This window comes from Bos grunniens, chromosome 16, assembly GCF_055505025.1.
Source record: "Bos grunniens cultivar Pamir isolate PY7600 chromosome 16, Bosgru_T2T1.0, whole genome shotgun sequence".
NCBI classification, from domain to species: Eukaryota; Metazoa; Chordata; class Mammalia; order Artiodactyla; family Bovidae; genus Bos; species Bos grunniens.
In genome coordinates, this window is record NC_141180.1 from 37223317 (window position 1) to 37240575 (window position 17259).

Here is a 17259-nt window from a genome sequence, read left to right on the forward strand (position 1 = left end):
TGACCTTGCTTTGAAGCTTCAAGTTTTATTTTTAATCCTAACAATAATTTTACATTCTATTCCTCGATAATCCATGTTTATTTTGCTGTTCCCCCTTACTTTTGAGTCAGATGGATGCTCTGGGAAGATGTTTATGTTCTTGCTGTGGCTTCCGTTATTCCCACCCCAATGTCTCCAACTACAGTTTGAAAAACAGATTAAGGCAAAACAGCGATTAGATTAGATGCAACTGTGATGAGATACCTAGCTTCTTAGGAGCACTTTAAAAAAAATTATTACTTTATTTGGCTGCACTGGGTCTTACTTGCAGCATGCAGGATATAGTTTCCTGACCAGGGATCAAACCCAGGCCCCCTGCATTGGGAGTGCAGACTCTTAGCCACTGGACCACCAGGGAGGTCCCATAGGAGCCCTGTTATCCTATGTGATTCATTGACTGATTAACTGAAACTTCAGTTTAGGTAGATAATTATGAAAATGCTGCATCTCAAATCTAAGCATCTTAACTTAAAACATATCCCCGCGTACTGATGTGGGACTTCCCTGGCTGTTCAGTGGTTAAGACCCCAAGCTCCCGATGCCAGAGGATCTGGTCAGAGAACTAAGATCCCCCTTGTCATGCAGCATGCCCTCCTCCCACCCCCAAAAAAGTACATAGATGTACTGATGTGAGGCCAAGAGCTTTTGTTTGATTGGTTCGTCATTCTTAAGTAAGGCGTAGAATCCTTTGTCAATTCTCATTCTTCTCCCCTACCTTTTACAGTTGCTTTGCTCAGTCTCATTTAATGGAAACTTTGTTTTAGTGACTTGTCTTTACTGTTTTCTAAAGCACTCAATTCCATTTTCATGGAAACAGCTCTTTCTGGTCACACCCATATTTCATCCACTTATCCGCTGACCACACTGTGTAATTACAAAGGTGAACAGCTGGCATGGGTGTGCTTGGGCATAAGAACAGCTAAGTCTTTCAGAGACCAAACCTGCAGCCTGGTATCCTGAGTCGTCAGCACGATGAGACCATCAGTCAAGGTGTCTTGAAGAGGGAATGGTGAGCACAAATCCCCCAATTCTGCTACAGAGAGGTCGGGGGGCGGGGGAGATGGGGGAAGACGGCAGAATCACAGAGCCTGGGTGAGAGGCGGAGTTTGACCTAGAACTCCCATCTCAAAGACACCAGCCCCTCACCCTGAGGAGCACAACAAGCTCCAGAAAAGGGATCTTTCACACTAGTTTCTTTAGCAGTATTTATACCAATGAGCCTTGCTATTGGCCAGCTCTGAATTGCCACCTTAGTCTAGCTTGCCACATCTTTTAATAACAATAAAAACAAACACTTTTGTAGCACCTACTCTGTGCTACATGGTATTCTGGGCACTTTGAAAATACTAACTTATTTATTTATTTATTTGGCTACGCCAGGTCTTTAGTTGTGCATGTAGGATCTTGTTCCCCGAACAGGGATCGAACCCTTCTGCATTGAGAGTAAGAGTTTTAGTCACTGGACCACCAGTTATTGTTGTTGTCAGTAGCTAAGTCGTGTCCTACTCTTTATGAAGCCACAGACTACAGCCCGCCAGGCTCCTCTGTCCTTCACTATCTCCCAGCATTTGCTGAAATTCATGTTCACTGAGTGTGTGATGCTATCTAACCATCTCATCCTCTGCCACCCACTTCTCCCTTTGCCTTCCATCTTTCCCAGTATCAGGGTCTTTTCCAATGAGTCAGCTCTTCTCATCAGGTGGCCAATGCACTGGAGCTTCAGCTTCAACAACACCAGGGAAGTCCCCCAAATACTAATTTCTTCTTTGAAGCACTCTCATGATCTGTGTTTTACAGAAGGGGGAACTGAGGCACAAAGAGGTTTAGTAACTTATCTAGGTATTACTCAGAAAGGAAGCGGCAGAGCTTGCTCCTCACCCCTGTCCTGTGCTGTCTCCAAATGTGCCCCCTTATTGCCCAGGAGGGGAACCTGGATCCCAGGTGGGAGGAGGGCTGAGGCCTCTGGGAGCCCATCAGCTGTGCAGAGGGTCATCCCCGCCCTGTTCTCACCGATTCCCTCTGTCTCCAGGCTAACTTGGGGTCCAGACAGCCTTTCTGTTCTTGCAGTCCTTGTCTCGGTGGAACTGGCCTCCTGGGTTCTGCTCCTCTACAGAGAGAGGTGCCAGGAGGATGCAGCTTCTGGTACCCAGCCCACCCCAGTCTGCCCAGGTAGTGCCCATTCAGCCCTCTGTCCAGCGGAAGCAGGGCCCGACCTCTGCAACCTCAATTTCTTCCTTGCCCAATTTCTTCCTTGAGCCTTTCGTGGGAAGTCCACCCAAGGGTCCTCAACCTAATGGGTGACACAGTCATGGCAACAGGACTCAAGTGTCTTCTTGACCCGTGGCCCAAATCTGGTTCCTCTGCACACCCAGGAAAGGGAGTATGGTTCAGTGGTGAGAGCAGGGCTCGGGGGTCAACCCGGTTCACGTCTGCCTCTCCCATCACTAGCTGTGCAACGTCACCTCCTCGAGCCTCACCCTCCTCCTTCATGAAACAGAAGGCCTGCCGTAGGGGCTTCTTGTGATGATTAAATGCAAAAACGGACGTAAGGCACCTAAAAATGTGCTGGCTCGTGACAGGTGCTTAGTGATGGGGCGATCCTTGCTGTAGCCCCAGAGATGGGCTTGACAACTGATGAAGAGGCTGTTGTTGTTTTAATGTTTATTTATTTATTTGGCTTTGGCAGGTCTTAGTTGAGGCACACGCTGTCTTTATTTGCAACATGTGAACTCTTAGTTACAGCACGTGGAATCTAGTTCCCTGACCAGGGATTAAACCCGGGCCCCCTGCATTGACAGCATGGTGGCTTAGCCACTGGACCACCAGGGAAGACCTGCAGCTATTGTTTTGAACCTATCTGGTAGATTCCTGGGGAGAAGCAGCCTGGAGACCTGGAAGTAGAAGGAGACGTAGAGAGCATCTGCCAAGGAGAGGTGGAATGAGATGGGTGATGGAATGAGACGTTCAGAGTTCTCTGTGGTCCCTGAGGCTTACAGGTTGTCTTCAGATCTGGGGTTTCCTAACAACAGGAGAGAAGGACGTGCAAACCCGTGGCTGAGTGGGGAAGGAGGAGGTTGGAGGCTGAGCCTAGGGAAGGGAGCCTAGGAGAATGGAGTACACTGCCAAGTGGCTGAGACCCTTAGGAGGGGAAGCCATCTCCACTGCCACCCTGAAAGTGTGTGTGTGTGTGTGTGTAATTCGTTTGGGGTCAGGACAGGAGAGATGAAGTTGAGTTTGCAGAGTTGTTTTTTTATTTATTTATTTTTGTCTGTACTGGGTCTTCGCTGCTGCATGGGCTTTTCTCCAGTTGCAGCAAGCAGGGGCTACTCTCTAGTTGCGGTGTGCAGGCCTCTCACTGCGGTGGTTTCGCTTGTTGCAGAGCACAGGCTCTAGGTGCTCGGGTTTTGGTAGTTGTGGCATATGAGCTCGGTAGTTGTAGTTCCTGGGCACTAGAGCACAGGCTCAGTGGCTGTGGCACCCTAGCTTAGTTGCCTGATCCAAGGCATACAGGATCTTCCTGGATTAGGGATGGAATCTGCGTGTCCTGAACTGGCAGATGGATTCTTTACCATTGAGCCACCAGGAAAGCCCTGCAGTTTTAAAAGATATTAATTTCTTGGGGGTCTTGAGATTGGGGTGGTCTACATCTTCTGGATATTATAGGCTGTGATTTTCCTAGATTATGCATGTGCACATTTTTAATATATGTGCTATATGTTTTATAAGTGTGTGTGTATACTATATATATTTAATTGCACAGAATCCATACAAGCTAGTTATGAAAAGTTTATTAATAAAACCTGCCCTACAGCTTCACTACTCAATGGTTTCTAACCTTTTTCAGATTTTTAAATCCTTTTTTTTTTTTTGGCATGTGGGATCTTAGGTTCCCCAACCAGGGATTGAACCTGTGCCCCCTGCAGGGGAAGCCTGGATTCTTAACCACTGGACTGCTAGGGCAGTCCCAGATTTTAAATCTTTTTGAAAATCTGTTGAAAAATCACAGACCTTCTCCCCAGAAAAAAGCTCCTAGGAGACCATTTGTATGTATACTTTCATCAGGCTCATAGAGGTCCCCAAGTTTATCCTAGAGTCTGGGAGGGTGCGGTGAAGAGCTGTTTGGGTCCGACCGCCAGCTTCTGACTCTGAAACCAACCTCAGAAGCCAGAAAGAGACGAAAGATTCCGACCTCCCAGAGGCCTCCGTGAGACACACTTGCCCCACCATGTGTTCAAAGTCTGCTTTGAAGCTGTTTCTATTTCCAGTAAATCGACCACCTCTTAGATACTATGTACCAGTGTACTCGGTGCCGTTTAAGTCTTTTTCTTTGCTCTAAATTCACGGCTTGTTTTGCCTTTCATCCAGGACCGGCTTTCCTGCATCACTGGGTAACTCTGCTGTAGGATCACCTCATTTGTGGAGGCCACTCTGTCCTTTAAGAAGTTGCAGCCTGTGGCTTTGTGGTCACCCCTTCTGCATGAAGGGCAGGTGGAGAGGCCTTCCCGGTAGAGCTGGGTGTCAACCATGCGTGGGTGGGATGGTCTGTAGGGAACAGGAAGTCAGGGCCATGTCCAGGCCCCAGATATTGGGCTCCAGGCGGCTTGAAACCCTGTAGGATGAGTATACAGACACCTTTTCACTGAATGGCAACGGTTAGCCTTCCTGAGACCTTCCCATGTCCTCTGCTCCAGGTATGAAGGGGGCCCCTCCACTTGAAGCACCCCAACGCTTTCCCCAGTCCTACGGGGGGCCAGCCTCCCTCGTGCCACTTCTGACTTGGGACAGTGACCTCACCTGGTTTCCTCTCCCACTTCTAGAACATAACAAGCTTTATTGAGATATAATTCACATGCCATAAAATTCTTTTAATGTACACAATTCAGTATTTTTTAATATAGTCACAGAATTGTGCAACCATTGCTTTAACCTGTTATAGAACATTTTTATCACTCAAAAAGAAATCTTGTAGCTGTTGTTCAGTTGCTAACTCATGTCTGACTCTTTGAAACCCCATGGACTGTAGCACGCCAGGCTTCCCTGTCCTTCACTATCTCCTGGAGTCCACCTGAACCCATGTCCATTGAATTGGTGATGCCATCCAACCACCTCCTTCTCTGTCACCCCCTTCTCCTGCCCTTGATCTTTCCCAGCATCAGGGTCTTTTCCAATGAATCTTCTCTTCTCATTAAGTGGCCAAAGTATTGGAGTTACGTTTTAATTATTCAAAAGCGAAACCTTGTATTCACTAGCAATCACTCTCCATTTCTCCTCAACCCCTTGCAGCCCTGGCAACCACTGCTCTACTTTCTGTTTCTATGAACTTGCCTCTTCTGGACATGTTATACACATGGAATCACACAGGATGTGGTCTTCTGTGTCTGGCTTCTTTCACTTGGCCTGTTGCCACTTCTTTAGGAATGTCTCTGACTCATTATTACAGTGGAGGAGTTGTTTGTACTGACTGTTCAGTCACAGGTATCGATGGAGCCTCTGCTATACTAAGCCTGGAGCAGGTGCTAGGCCACATAGTGAACACCGCAGCCATCAGTGTATTCGTTATCTACTGCTGTGTGACAAGTTACCCCAAAACTTAGCAGCTTAGGGCTTCCCTAGTGACTCAGCGCTAAAGAATCCACCTGCCAGTGCAGGAGACATGGGTTCGATCCCTGGTCTGGGAAGATCCCGCATGCTGTGGGTCAACTAATCCATTGCTCCACAACTACTGAGCCTGTGCTCTAGAGCCTGGGAGCCACAACTACTGAGCCCACACATTGCAACTACTGAAGCCTTCGTGCCCTAGAGCCTGTGTCCCACAACAAGAGAAGCCACTTCAATGGGAAGCCTGTGCGCCACAACTAGAGAAAAGCCCCAGCAGCAATGAAGACCCAGCACAACCAGAAATTAATAAATAAAATTATTAAAAATACAAAACAAAATGAAAAAATTAGCAGCTTAAACAACAAATGCTATCTTACAGTTTCTGTGGGTCAGAAGCAGGGAGCAGCTGGGGCTGCAGGTGTAAGTGGCTGGAGATACCTGCCAAGGTTTTGATACCTCAGTTCCTTGCCATGTGGGCTTCTTCACAGGATAGCTTAAGTGCCCGTATAACTTGGTTGCTGGCTTAGCCAAGAGATAAAGATGAGAGAAAGATAAAAGATTAAAAAAAAAAAGACCAAAGATTGCCCAAGATTGAAGCCCCATGTTCTTTTATAACCCAATCTCCAAGGTGACCTGGCATCACTCTGCCATATTCTGTAGACCAACCATGCTGTAATATGGGTGTTGTTGTTGTTCAGTCGCTCAGCTGTGTCCGACTCTTTGTGACCCCATGGACTGCAGCATGCCAGATCTCCCTGTCCTTCACTATGCCCTGGAGTTTGCTCAGACTCATGTCCATTGAATCGATGATGCCATCCAACCATCTCATGCTCTGTCACCCCCTTCTCCTTCTGCCTTCAATCTTTCTCAGCATTAGGGTCTTTTCTAATGAGCTGGCTCTGTGCATCGTGGCCAAAGTATTGGAGCTTCAGCTTCAGTATCAGTCTTCCAATGAATGTTCAGGGTCAATTTCCTTTAGGATTGACTGGTTTGATCTGCTTGCTGTCCAAGGGACTCTCAAGAATCTTCTCCAGCACCACAGTTCAAAAGCATCAAATATGATTGGGGACTCCACAAAGGTTTGAATACCAGGAGGGGCAAGTATCTGGGTATAGTTTCAAATAGAGAGAGGTCCTTAGGAAATCCAGGACCCCGTTGGCTCCTTCGTGAAGGGCTTACAGTGCTGACTCTGAATGAATGTTGGGTCAGCCCTGAGTTCTCTGGATGCCGTTCTCTCTTGAGGCCTCTTCCCTTCCTCCCTACTCTGTATTTCTGATTAGGGAGCTTGAATGTAATTACATTGTACTTGTTTCTACCAGATTTACCCACTTCTGTTAGAATATATTTTACAGACTTCTTTCTCCAGGTATCTGTAAATTCTGTTTGCATTTCTGTCGATGAGTGAGCCAGTTCTTGAATTTCCTTTCATTCTTGTCATCAAAAAGGGGTGTTCAATAGAACAGGCCTAGGACCCACCCCCTTGGTTTTGACCACCTCCCAGCAGGGCACTGGGTCATACCACCTAACAGTTGCAGAGACCCCTCATTGCAGGTGGCCTATAAGATCGCCTGTTTTAAATTTTTCATTTACTTCTCTGGCTGTGCCTGGTCTAGTTTCAGCATGCAGCATCTTTTAGTTGCTCCATGTGAACTCTTAGTTGCAGCATATGGGATCTAGTTCCCTGACTAGGGATTGAAGCTGGGTTCCCGGCATTGGGATCATGGAGTCTTAGGCTCTGGATTACCAGGGAAGTCCCCCATAAGATGGTCTTGAGGGGTGGGCTTGGGTCACAATAAAATGGGCACAATGTGTGTGTCCTGTCGCTCAGTCCTGTCCAGCTCTGTGCAACCCCATGGACTGTAGCCCGCCAGGCTCCTCCATCCATGGGATTCTCCAGGCAAGAATACTGGAGTGGGTTGCCATTCCCTTCTCCAGGGGATCTTCCCGACCCAGGGATCGAACCCAGGTCTCCTGCGTTGCAGGCAGACTCTTGACTGTCTGAGCCACCAGGGAAGCCCCAAATGGGCACATATCATGCATTAAAAAATTGAGACAGTTCAGTGGTTAAGACCTCGGGCTTGCAAGGCAGGGGGTGTAGGTTCCATCCCTGTTAGGGGAACTGAGATCCTACATGCTCCAAGGGGTGGTCAAAAAAAAAAAAAAAAAATCCAGCCTAGTGTCCTATAAAAGGCAGATGATTCGCTGTGAGAAGCAGCTGAAGCAGCTTTAGTTGTTGGTCTTGTGGTTTCAGCTTCCTGCTCTGCCATTTACTGTGTAGGTTTGGGTAAGTCTTGGGCCCCAGTTTCCTTAAGGAGATTATGATAATAACTACCTTGTGGGGTTGTTTTAGGACTTAATGAGATAAAGTTCCAGGTACGCATTGCTGCACGAATCACACTGGATTTAGAGCTATAAAGCAGCAACTGTTTTATTATAAGCATGGATTCTATGGGCCAGGAACTCAGATAGGGCTTGACAGGCCAGCTTGGGTGTGTTTTGTGTTGTCTGGGGTCAGTGGGGAAGGCTCTCAAAGGTCAGCTGATTACTTGAACACCTGGGGGCTGGAATCACCTGGAAGTTTCTTCCTTTAAAAAAAATTTTTTTTTCAGGTTATATATTTTTTTGGTTGTGTTGGGTCTTAGTTGCAGCACATAAGATCTTTGGTGTGCGGGATCAGTCACTGCAGTGCTTGTCTAGCTGTGGTGCACAGGCTCAGTAGTTGTAGTGCACAGCCTAGTTGCTTCTTGGTATGTGGGATCTCAATACCCCAACCCGGGATCAAACCCACGGCCCCTGCATTGCAAGGCAGATTCTCAACCACTGGACCAACAGGGAAGTCCCACCTGGAAGTGTCTTCACTCCTCCAGTTGCCTGGATGGGGCTGACTCAGAGGCTGGGCTCCTATGGGACTGTCAACCCGAGTGCCTACACCGGCTTCTCTTTCTAGCTTGGGCTTCCGCACAGCATGGTGGCTCTGGGCCACACTTGCCTGATGGTCAGAACTCTGAGAACAAGCATTGCTGCTTGACTCCAAACCTAGCTGGAAGCCATTTATGGCCATTTATGGGCTCAGCTCTGAAGTCATTCAGCATCACTCCTACTATATACTCTTGCTCAAGGAAGTCAAAAGGCCTCCTAGATATATATATATATATATATATATATTTTTGCCACACCATGTGGCATGTGGGATCTTAGTTCCTTGATCAGGGATCAAACTTGTGCCCCCCTGCAGTGAAAGCACAGAGTCTTAACCTCTGGACCGCTAGGGAAGTCCCCCCGACCCAGATTTAAGGGAAGAAGACATACCAATAGATGCCTTTCCTATGAGGACTGGCCGCCATGTTTTAAAAGCTTCATGGTAAATTTGAAAACATTGAGCACAATGACTGGCGTGTTGTATGGGCCAGAAAATATTAGCGGCCGTTCCCTCTGCTGTATCTCTCAGTACTGACTGCTGCGGATCTTATTGTGTGACTTGCACAAGCCCTCTGCCCCCTATCTTAAAGAAACAATCTTAAGCTGCAGCCTTGCAGATATGTTAAAGTCTAATATTGCCAGATTCATTCATTTTACCATTTTCAAGTTTGGACCCAACTTTTAAAAATTCCCTGGCTCTTGGGTGAATTTTCTTACCCTCGCGGCTTCTCAAATGCATCTAGAGTTTTCACAAGAAGCTTCGAGAAGGTCAGTTTCCTGAGTCCCCAGGGTGTCTTTCACGTTCTTTGATGTGTGATTCACACAATCCGCTGTTGTTCCAGGCACCCTGTTTATCCCCTTACTCTAATTTTCTCGGAATGAAAATTCACAACTGACCTTTTCCCACAAACAGAGGAATAATTTTTCTACTCTAAAGTGTATAAAAAAATCTGTGACATCCTGTCCTTCCACAAGAATCACATGCTAGAATTGGAAACCTAAGACTCACAGGAAACCACGATGGAAAACAGGGTATAACCAGGTGCCCACCGCGAGGCCTGGCCAGAAGCCCTCAACCTGTGCTGTCCCAGTGCTCCTTACCTCCACTTGCCACGTTGACACTGTCTGCTAGATCTTCCTCTTTTTTATTTAGTTTTGTTTTTGGCTGCACAGGGTCTCTGTTGGTTTGCACAGGCTTTCTCTAGATGCGGCGAGTGGGGGTACCTCTTGGTTGCAGCCTGCAGGCTTCTCGTTGCGGTGGCTTCTTCTGTTGTGGAGCACAGGCTCTAGAGCCTGTCGTTGTGTAGCTCAGTTGTGTAGCTCAGTAGTTGTGGTGCACGGGCTTAGTTGCTCTGTGGTGAGTGGAATTCTCCCAGACCAGGGATCGAACCGGTGTCCCTTGCATTGGCAAGCAGATTCTTATCCACTGCACCCCCAGCGAAGTCCTGCAGGATCTTCTTTTTACCAAAGAAACAGCTCTGGAGAGATCAGGAAACTCATCCAAATCCTGGTCTAACTCCGGGGCTGGCGCTCCCACGTCTCACCAGGAGACCCTTCAACCAAGAATGCTTTCGGTTGCATGTGTGCTCAGTCACTTCAGTCGTGTCAGACTCTTTGTGATCCTATGGGCTGTAGGCCGCCAGGCCCCTCTGTCCATGGGATTCTCCAGGCAAGAGTACTGGAGTGGGTTGCCACGCCCGCCTTTGAGGGATCTTCCCAACCCAGGAATTGAATCTTTGTCTCTAATGTCTCCTGCATTGACAGCTGGGTTCTTTACCACTAGTGCCACCTGGAAAGCCCACTTTTGGGTTGACACTTGTCAGAATGAGCACTGCACACATGACCATCATTTTTAAAAATCTGTGCCTCCCCTCCCTTAATGCCCCTCCCCTCGAGGTCACAGACTCTGGAAGCCTCAGCTCAGGCACACTTTTTTGGTCTAAGCTTGGGGAATTGGCAAAAGAAAGAAACAAGCTTCAAAATTCTAATTAACTTTGCTTTTTAACTACAGATGAACCACTTTTTGAGTGATCTGGGGGTGAGAGTCTCAAAGATTAATGAAAATCTGTAAAAGTGGCAGGAGAGCAGGAGGCAGACACTCCTGTAATTACGTTCCTTCATTTCTTGTGCTTAGAGAGTAAAGGGATCAAGGGAACCGAAGGATGGGGGAATTATGTGAATAATCGTGGAGGGACTTCCCTGGCAGGCTGGTGGTTAAGACGCGGTGCTTCCATTGCAGGGGGCTTGAGTCCAGTCCCTGGTTGAGAAACTAAGATCCCATCTGCTTCACGGTGCGGCCAAAAGTAAGTAAATAAACAAATTTAAAAAACAAAACAAAACTGTGGAAACTGTCTCCTCCTTTTGAGGAGGATTATTTTCCAGAATCATCTTGTTTTTCCTAATAGAACTTAAAACAAGCATTTAACTTTTTTTTTTTTTTGGTTGTTAGTTTCATCTTTTTTTTTTTTTTAGTATAGCCTTTCTTGTCTTAGCCCTACTCAACTTTCTTTTTTATATATAATACAACTGTGTCCCTTTAAACAAAAATTATTTATTTATTTTTGTTGCTCTAGTTATGGTGCTGGGTCTTTGTTGCTCTAGTTATGGTGACTGGGGGCTCCTCTCTAGTTGTGGTGCTTGGGCTTCACATTGCAGCAGTTTCTCCTGTTGCAGAGCATGGGCTCTAGGGCATGTGGGCTCAGTACCTGTGGCTCACAGGCTTAATTGCTCCATAGCATGGGGGATCTTCTGGGACCAGGGATTGAACCTGTGTTTCCTGCATTGGCAGGCGGATTCTTTACCACTGAGCCACCAGGGAAGTACTCCTACTCAGCTTTCTTATCTGACCACATCTAAAAATGCTATAGAGAAAGAAAAATAATTTTCCTTCTACCCTTCTAAGTTCCTGGCTGAGACCCCTCCTACCTGCCCTGTAATAAAAAGAGTAACAGGAGAAAAACAAATTTAAATACATACATATGTACGAAAGCCCCCCCCTCCAAAGACAGGAGACTCACAGAAGACACCAGATTTCTTTGTCTATACCTTTAAGACAAAGAGACAGTTTATGAATTGACAAGACAAGGGGTTTGGACTAGGGGTGGTAAGATGGTGAAGAAGTTAACAAGGTCTGCTTATACAGCCTCCATCTGTCCATGCTCGTGCTCAGTCATGTCTGACTCTTTGCAACCCTCTGGACTGTAGCCCACCAGGCTCCTCTGTCCATGGGATTTCCCAGGCAAGAATACTGGAGTGGGTTGCCATTTCCTCCTCCAGGGGATCTTCCCAGCCCAGGGATCAAACCCACGTCTCCTGTGTCTCCTGCCTTGGCAGGTGGATTCTTCACTTGACCTGTCAAGGAAGCCCCTTGCCCCTAAATTCCCTGCCTCTGGTGATTTAGGGATGTCTTTTTCCCCTTGGTGCAGGGAAGGTACCTTTCACGTGGAAGATTTATTTCCTGGTTTTAGGGGACAAAGAAGGTTCAGAGTGTCCTTTTTGCACTGGCTGTTTCTCAACTCCTTTTAATGTCAAATAATCAATATGCCAAAGTGGCATATCTGGGGTTGACATACTCTGAGCCCTTGCAATGCTGAGGGCCAGGTTTGAAAAGGGAGAGACAAGCAGAATTCCAGGAAGGTTGAAGGTTGGGATATGTGTGGGCAGCAGAGAGAAGCTGACATTTCATCACAGTCAGCTTACGTAGAAATGTCAGGACAGGGCGCAGAAGGAGTGACTGACTCATGGAGCAAATCCTCTTCCTCTTCCAGGCCTGCTGAATGTGACAAGGGGCTCTTGCAGGTGGGACCAGAGGCTCATCTGATCTCTTGCTGCAAGCTCAGGAACTTATAAAGAGGAGATGGCTGGATGGCATCACTGACTCAGTGGACATGAGTTTGGGCAGACTCCAGGAGTTAGTCAAGGACAAGGAAGCCTGGTGTGCGGCAGTCCATGGGGTTGCAAAGAGTTGGACTCGACTGAGCGACAACAGCAACAGCTTTTGGCAATAGGTAGTAGAGAAGTGGGACTCTAATTTCCTTATTCTTTATAACAATGGTGAAACTAATTTCTTGATCCACCTAACTAATTTCTTTATGGTGGTCTGGTGGTGGTGGTTTAGTTGCTAAGTCATGTCCGACTCTTGCGACCCCGTGGACTGTAGCCTCCCAGCCTCCTAAGTCATGTCCGACTCTTGCGACCCCGTGGACTGTAGTCTGCCAGCCTCCTCTGTCCATGGGGATTCTCCAGGCAAAAATACTGGAGTGGGTTGCCAATTCCTCACTTATATTTCAGAAAGGAGTTAATATATCCGAACTTGGAACCAGATCGGACACTTTGATTTTTCTTCCCTCTCTGCCACTAACTACTGGGTTGCAGATCTCTGTGAGAGAAAACATATCTGAGCATTTCATATACCACACACCAGGCACTGTCCTAGAGACTTTCCACATGTCTGTATTAATTCACTTAATTATCTCCCAAACAGCTGATTGCATGCTGTATCTTTCTAGAATTTGTCAGTGCAGTTCCAGGACATTTGTAAATACATGCGGGATGACTTCTGTGACTTTTGCCATTTCGAAGAATCCTGGGTTTTTCTCCTGGCTCCAGAGGAAAATAATACCCTCATTTGAACATTGTTAATGGGGACCTTGCTTTGAGGTTGACTTTCAATCAAACCCAGGCTGGAGAGAAAGGAAGTCTGCACCACAGGGCCCCTAGGGAGAAGGGCACCCACGGTGCCGAAGGGACCCGCCAACACCTGTCAGCTACTTGGAAAATCTCTTCTGTTGCCTGGCCTTAGGGGGTCATTATCCTTTCCTGGTTGAGGCTTGTTAGGGATACTACCCCTCCCCAGTCAGGATGCCTGTCAGAGAACCCCTCCCTGCATGTTTGCCCATCCAAAGTCCAAGTGTGACCCTGAGGCTTATACTTCATCCTGGGAAACCCCGATTCTGTGCATTAAGGGCGGTCCTACCGACCTCCGCCCCTGCCCCCACTGGGAACGCCTCTCTCCTCGGGGTGAGTCCAGGTCCCATCCACGAGCGTACTGTCTGGGGCTGCAAGGAGGAGCAGGAGTGGAGGTGGAAGCTTGCCAGTGGCGCCCTGGGTTGGGTGCGGGGTTGTTCCCACCCAGCGGCCAGGCTCCGCCCTCTCCATAGATTGTCGGCCAAGTGCACAGCTCGCAGCGCTGTGTGGATAAAGAGTGCGGTTCAGTGTGAATGCGCGCTAGTGCGTGTGTGTCTGTGGTCTCCGCGGCTGTGTGATTGTGGGTTGACATACAGTAATTATGTGAGTGTGTGTTTGTGTGTGTACCTTCGGTCCCTGAGTATTTGTACAGGTTTATGTGACTTTGAGCATAATTGTGTGTGTCAGTTTATGTAGAAGGAGGAGAAGGAAATGGCAACCCACTCCAGTATTCTTGCCTGGAGAGTCCCATGGACAGAGAAGTCTGGCGGGTTACAGTCCATGGGGTCGCAAAGAGTGGGACACGACTTAGCGACTAAACCACCACCACCATATGACTTTCCGCATCATTGTGTGTGTGTCAGTTTACGTAACTGTGCCCGAGTGTGTGTGTATGTGTGTGAACGTGCATGCGAGTGTACGCATGTGTGACATCCGGTGACGGGATACTGAGGGAGATCCTCCTATCCTGAACCCCTTCTCTTCACCCACGGCCCTGACAGGGGTGCTGGGGACAGTACGCAGAGATCGCCGAGAGCCCCGGGGCTTCCCAGGACTGGTTCGCCTGGTCCGCGCATCCCAGGCTTCTTCAAGATTCCCGGGAACTTCTGTTGGAGTGTTTCTCCTGCCCTTTTCCCAGGCTCTGGGATGGAGGGAGGCTCCTTGGGCTCGGACAGGCGGGCCTCCCTTGGGCGCCTCACCTGGAACCCTCGGTGGAGGTGGAATGCCGCTCAGGCCGCTTTCTTCCGCCCCAGGGGTGGGACACGCTGGGGTCACTCTGAACCTCACACTCTCCTCCGCCGTTTGCGCTCCACTGTGGCCGAGGTTTAAGTTCCGGGCGATGAACTCCAAAGAGCATTCGAGGGGACCTGGGACGTTGCAGGGCAAGAACTGTATGAACCTGGTACCTATCCAAAGTGGTCCTAAAGCTCTAAGAGGCTGTGGGATTGGGTGCGGAAGTGTGTGTGTGTGGTGGGGGGTGGTAGTGAGGTTCCCTGCCCTCTGAGATTCTGCATTATTTACAACTGGAAGGAGAACAATGCCCACCTTACAAGGTGATGCCTGGATAGCATCTAGAACGAAGTGCGTGGGGATTACCGCGCTGTCTCAGACAGGCTCTGCCTGCACGCTTAGTTCATCTTAATGAATAGATGTATCGTGACAGTCCCGAGTTAACCCATTTATTTTCTAAATGGGACTTGTGAGAGGAACTCCGATGGAAAAGGGGGTCCAGCGGCTGGACAATAGTCCGCGCGCTGGATTTGAGCCAGTTTACTCTGGTGACCCAGGCTCCTGACAAGTGACACGGGCCCGGTGCCCCGCCCTTTCTGATGATTCCCTGGGAACCCGAGCTGTCTGGCGGACGGCCCTCCCTCGCTTACTTTGCAGGTGGCATTTTCTATCCTCTGGTTACCGGCAGAAAGGGGGGCCGGAGGCAGCGAGCGCAAGCTGTCAGGGGTCCCCGAGCTCCAGGCGCAGCCCCACCCGCCCGCGGGGAGCAGCGGGGCTCGGGGAGGATTTGCGGCGGCGTCCGCAAGGCGCAGAGCGCACGTCTGCGCTCCAGAGCTTCGCCCAGCTGGGACTGTGAGAATTTGCCGACGGTGCCCGCGCCTCGGCTGGCCCCGCCCCGCCTCCGGGACGCCCCGCCCCCTGGCCCTGCCCGCGCCCGCCCGTTGTCCGGGCCCCGCCCAGGGCCGCGCCCCTCGCGGATGCCCCGCTCACCGGCTCCGCGCCGCGGGCCTGCCCTCAGGCCCCCGCGGGCTCCGCGCCGCCGCCCGGAGGCTCGCGCCCTCCCGTCGCTCCGGGACCCGCCCGCCGCGTCCCCTGGGCAACAGTCTCCAGGGAGACCGGGCTCCGCCCCCGGCACCAACACCCGGTACGGAGCCCACCTGTGCGGGCGTCTGCGGGGTCCGAGTGCCCCCCGGTCACGCCCCACCCCGCCCAGCGCCGGGCTTTGTCCGCGAGGGGCGATCCCGTTCCGGGGGTGCGGGGGCTGGGGGAGGAGAGCGCGTTCCGGGGCGCACCCGACCCCGCTGCGGAGGCCGAGGCAGCGGGCCGCGCTCGCGTTGTGCTTCTCTGGCGTGGACTGGTTCATAGTCTCCTTTTCCCGTTTTATTGCCTCCCTTTGATGCCTCCGGGGGGCCGGGAATCCGGGGTGTCCCGCTGCCGCCCTTGGTGGGAATGAGCAGGGCCCTCCGCCGGGCTCCGGACGGGGACGCGCGCCTGTTCAGGGCAAGATGTTTACTTGTCAGGGACCGAGCAATAGCCGCGCGCGCCTTCCCCTCCCCCTGCCCCCGATTCGGGACGGAGCATCCTGCGCTCCGTCCTTTCGCAGCGATGCCTCCCAAAGCTTTGCCCTTGAACCCAGAGGGCTAGAGGGCAGCAGACCCGGCTCCTGAGGTCCCGGACGGTGTTGAGGGCCAGAGAGAAAAACGCACCTCCTCCCTGGCCGCCCTCTTGTGAATTCTGTCCCGGCTCCCTGTTCCCTGACCTGAATTCCTAAGGACCAGTCCCTTCCTTGCCTTCTCTAACCCTCCTTTCTCTCTGCTCCATCGCGTTTTCTGCTTCGTCCTTTCTCGTTTTGAAAGTGCTTTTGCTCTGATCGAGTCTCATTTCCATGTGACTGAGCTGCTGTTTTTTTGTCCTCTTGTTAATTAGCTTCTTTGGTCAGTGATGCAAGTTATTTCTTTCTTAGTTCTTGTCGCTGATCTCACCTTTCTCTGGTGGCTGTGCTCTGGGAAGTCCTTACCATCCTACCCTGGATGCTGAGTGGAGGGACCATCCGAACCCTGCAGCAGGGTCCACGGGGTATCCTTCCAGGGGTTAGGCTGGCAGCAGGGAGAATTCCAGCTTGGACCTTGGGGTGGCATCTTTTCCAACAGCTTCCTAGAATTGGGCGTTTTGTCTCATGGAGAAGAAGTCAATGGTTTAGGTTTCTTGCTCTTCAGGAACTCAGTGGGTTCCAGGCAGGAGAAACCAGCTGGGGAGTGAGGGGGAAGCGTCATGTCCTGCTGCTGGAATCCAGCTGCATGGGCTTTCGGAACTCAGGTATCTTTTGCTCTCTGGGGTCAGATTATTTCCAGGAGCCACCCACAGTGGGTAAAGAAGTACCACAGATGCAGTGAGTGGGCGAACCCCTCCCCACACACCATTCCCTTTCATCTCCACAAAGCAAGGATAAATCCTCCTTTATGATGTGATCTGGGTGTTGAATAGAGACCTCAAGTTCACAGACATGTTTTTTGCAGCCATTGAATGGAACTCGAACCCAGGCTTGACTCAGATCACTTACTTTGCTTTCAAATACCAAACAAAACCAACAAACAACTCTAGAAATGATCTGAGTCATCTGTATGTATATAAATTCCTGCTTCGGTCACTGGAAATGTTCCTGTGGTTTGCTTCAGTACCACCAAAGAGAGCTGGGGGTGGCACTGACACAGATGGTGAAAAAGGCCCGTCAAGCACAATGTGACTGGTTTGCAAAAAGGGAACCTTGGTGAAAGAGTTGCTTTTGAG

At 49.8% G+C, this 17259-nt stretch overlaps 2 protein-coding genes across 15 annotated transcripts in view; one reads left to right on the forward strand and one right to left on the reverse strand.

Annotated features, from left to right (window-relative positions):
* Window positions 1-17259, forward strand: part of PIK3CD (phosphatidylinositol-4,5-bisphosphate 3-kinase catalytic subunit delta) — a 62373-nt gene that overhangs the window by 9783 nt on the left and 35331 nt on the right. For 6 of the 13 annotated variants that reach the window (XM_086344354.1, XM_086344356.1, XM_086344355.1 and 3 more), the window contains exon 2: window positions 10796-10859. The exons of 4 other annotated variants lie outside the window; for them this stretch is intronic. The gene's annotated coding sequence lies outside the window, so the exon portion shown is untranslated. Of the gene's footprint in view, window positions 1-10795; window positions 10860-12323; window positions 12564-15477; window positions 15617-17259 lie in introns of those variants that run through there. 3 more of the 13 variants (XM_086344349.1, XM_086344348.1, XM_086344346.1) reach the window with 2 other exon arrangements.
* On the reverse strand, window positions 3813-15965 carry LOC147356612 (uncharacterized). 2 transcript variants are annotated; one of them, XR_015143378.1, is made up of 3 exons: window positions 15123-15385; window positions 14442-14609; window positions 3813-4648 (listed from the first exon to the last, which is right to left on the reverse strand). XR_015143378.1 is itself a non-coding variant. In XM_086344370.1 (2 exons), the coding sequence occupies exons 1-2, from the start codon at window positions 15833-15835 to the stop codon at window positions 14107-14109; spliced, it is 876 nt and encodes a 291-aa protein (XP_086200496.1). In that variant the 5' UTR covers window positions 15836-15965; the 3' UTR covers window positions 13977-14106. The 2 variants fall into 2 exon arrangements, 1 of the variants encoding a protein (XP_086200496.1); XM_086344370.1 differs by lacking the exons at window positions 3813-4648; window positions 15123-15385 and adding an exon at window positions 15463-15965 and having other exon boundaries at window positions 13977-14609.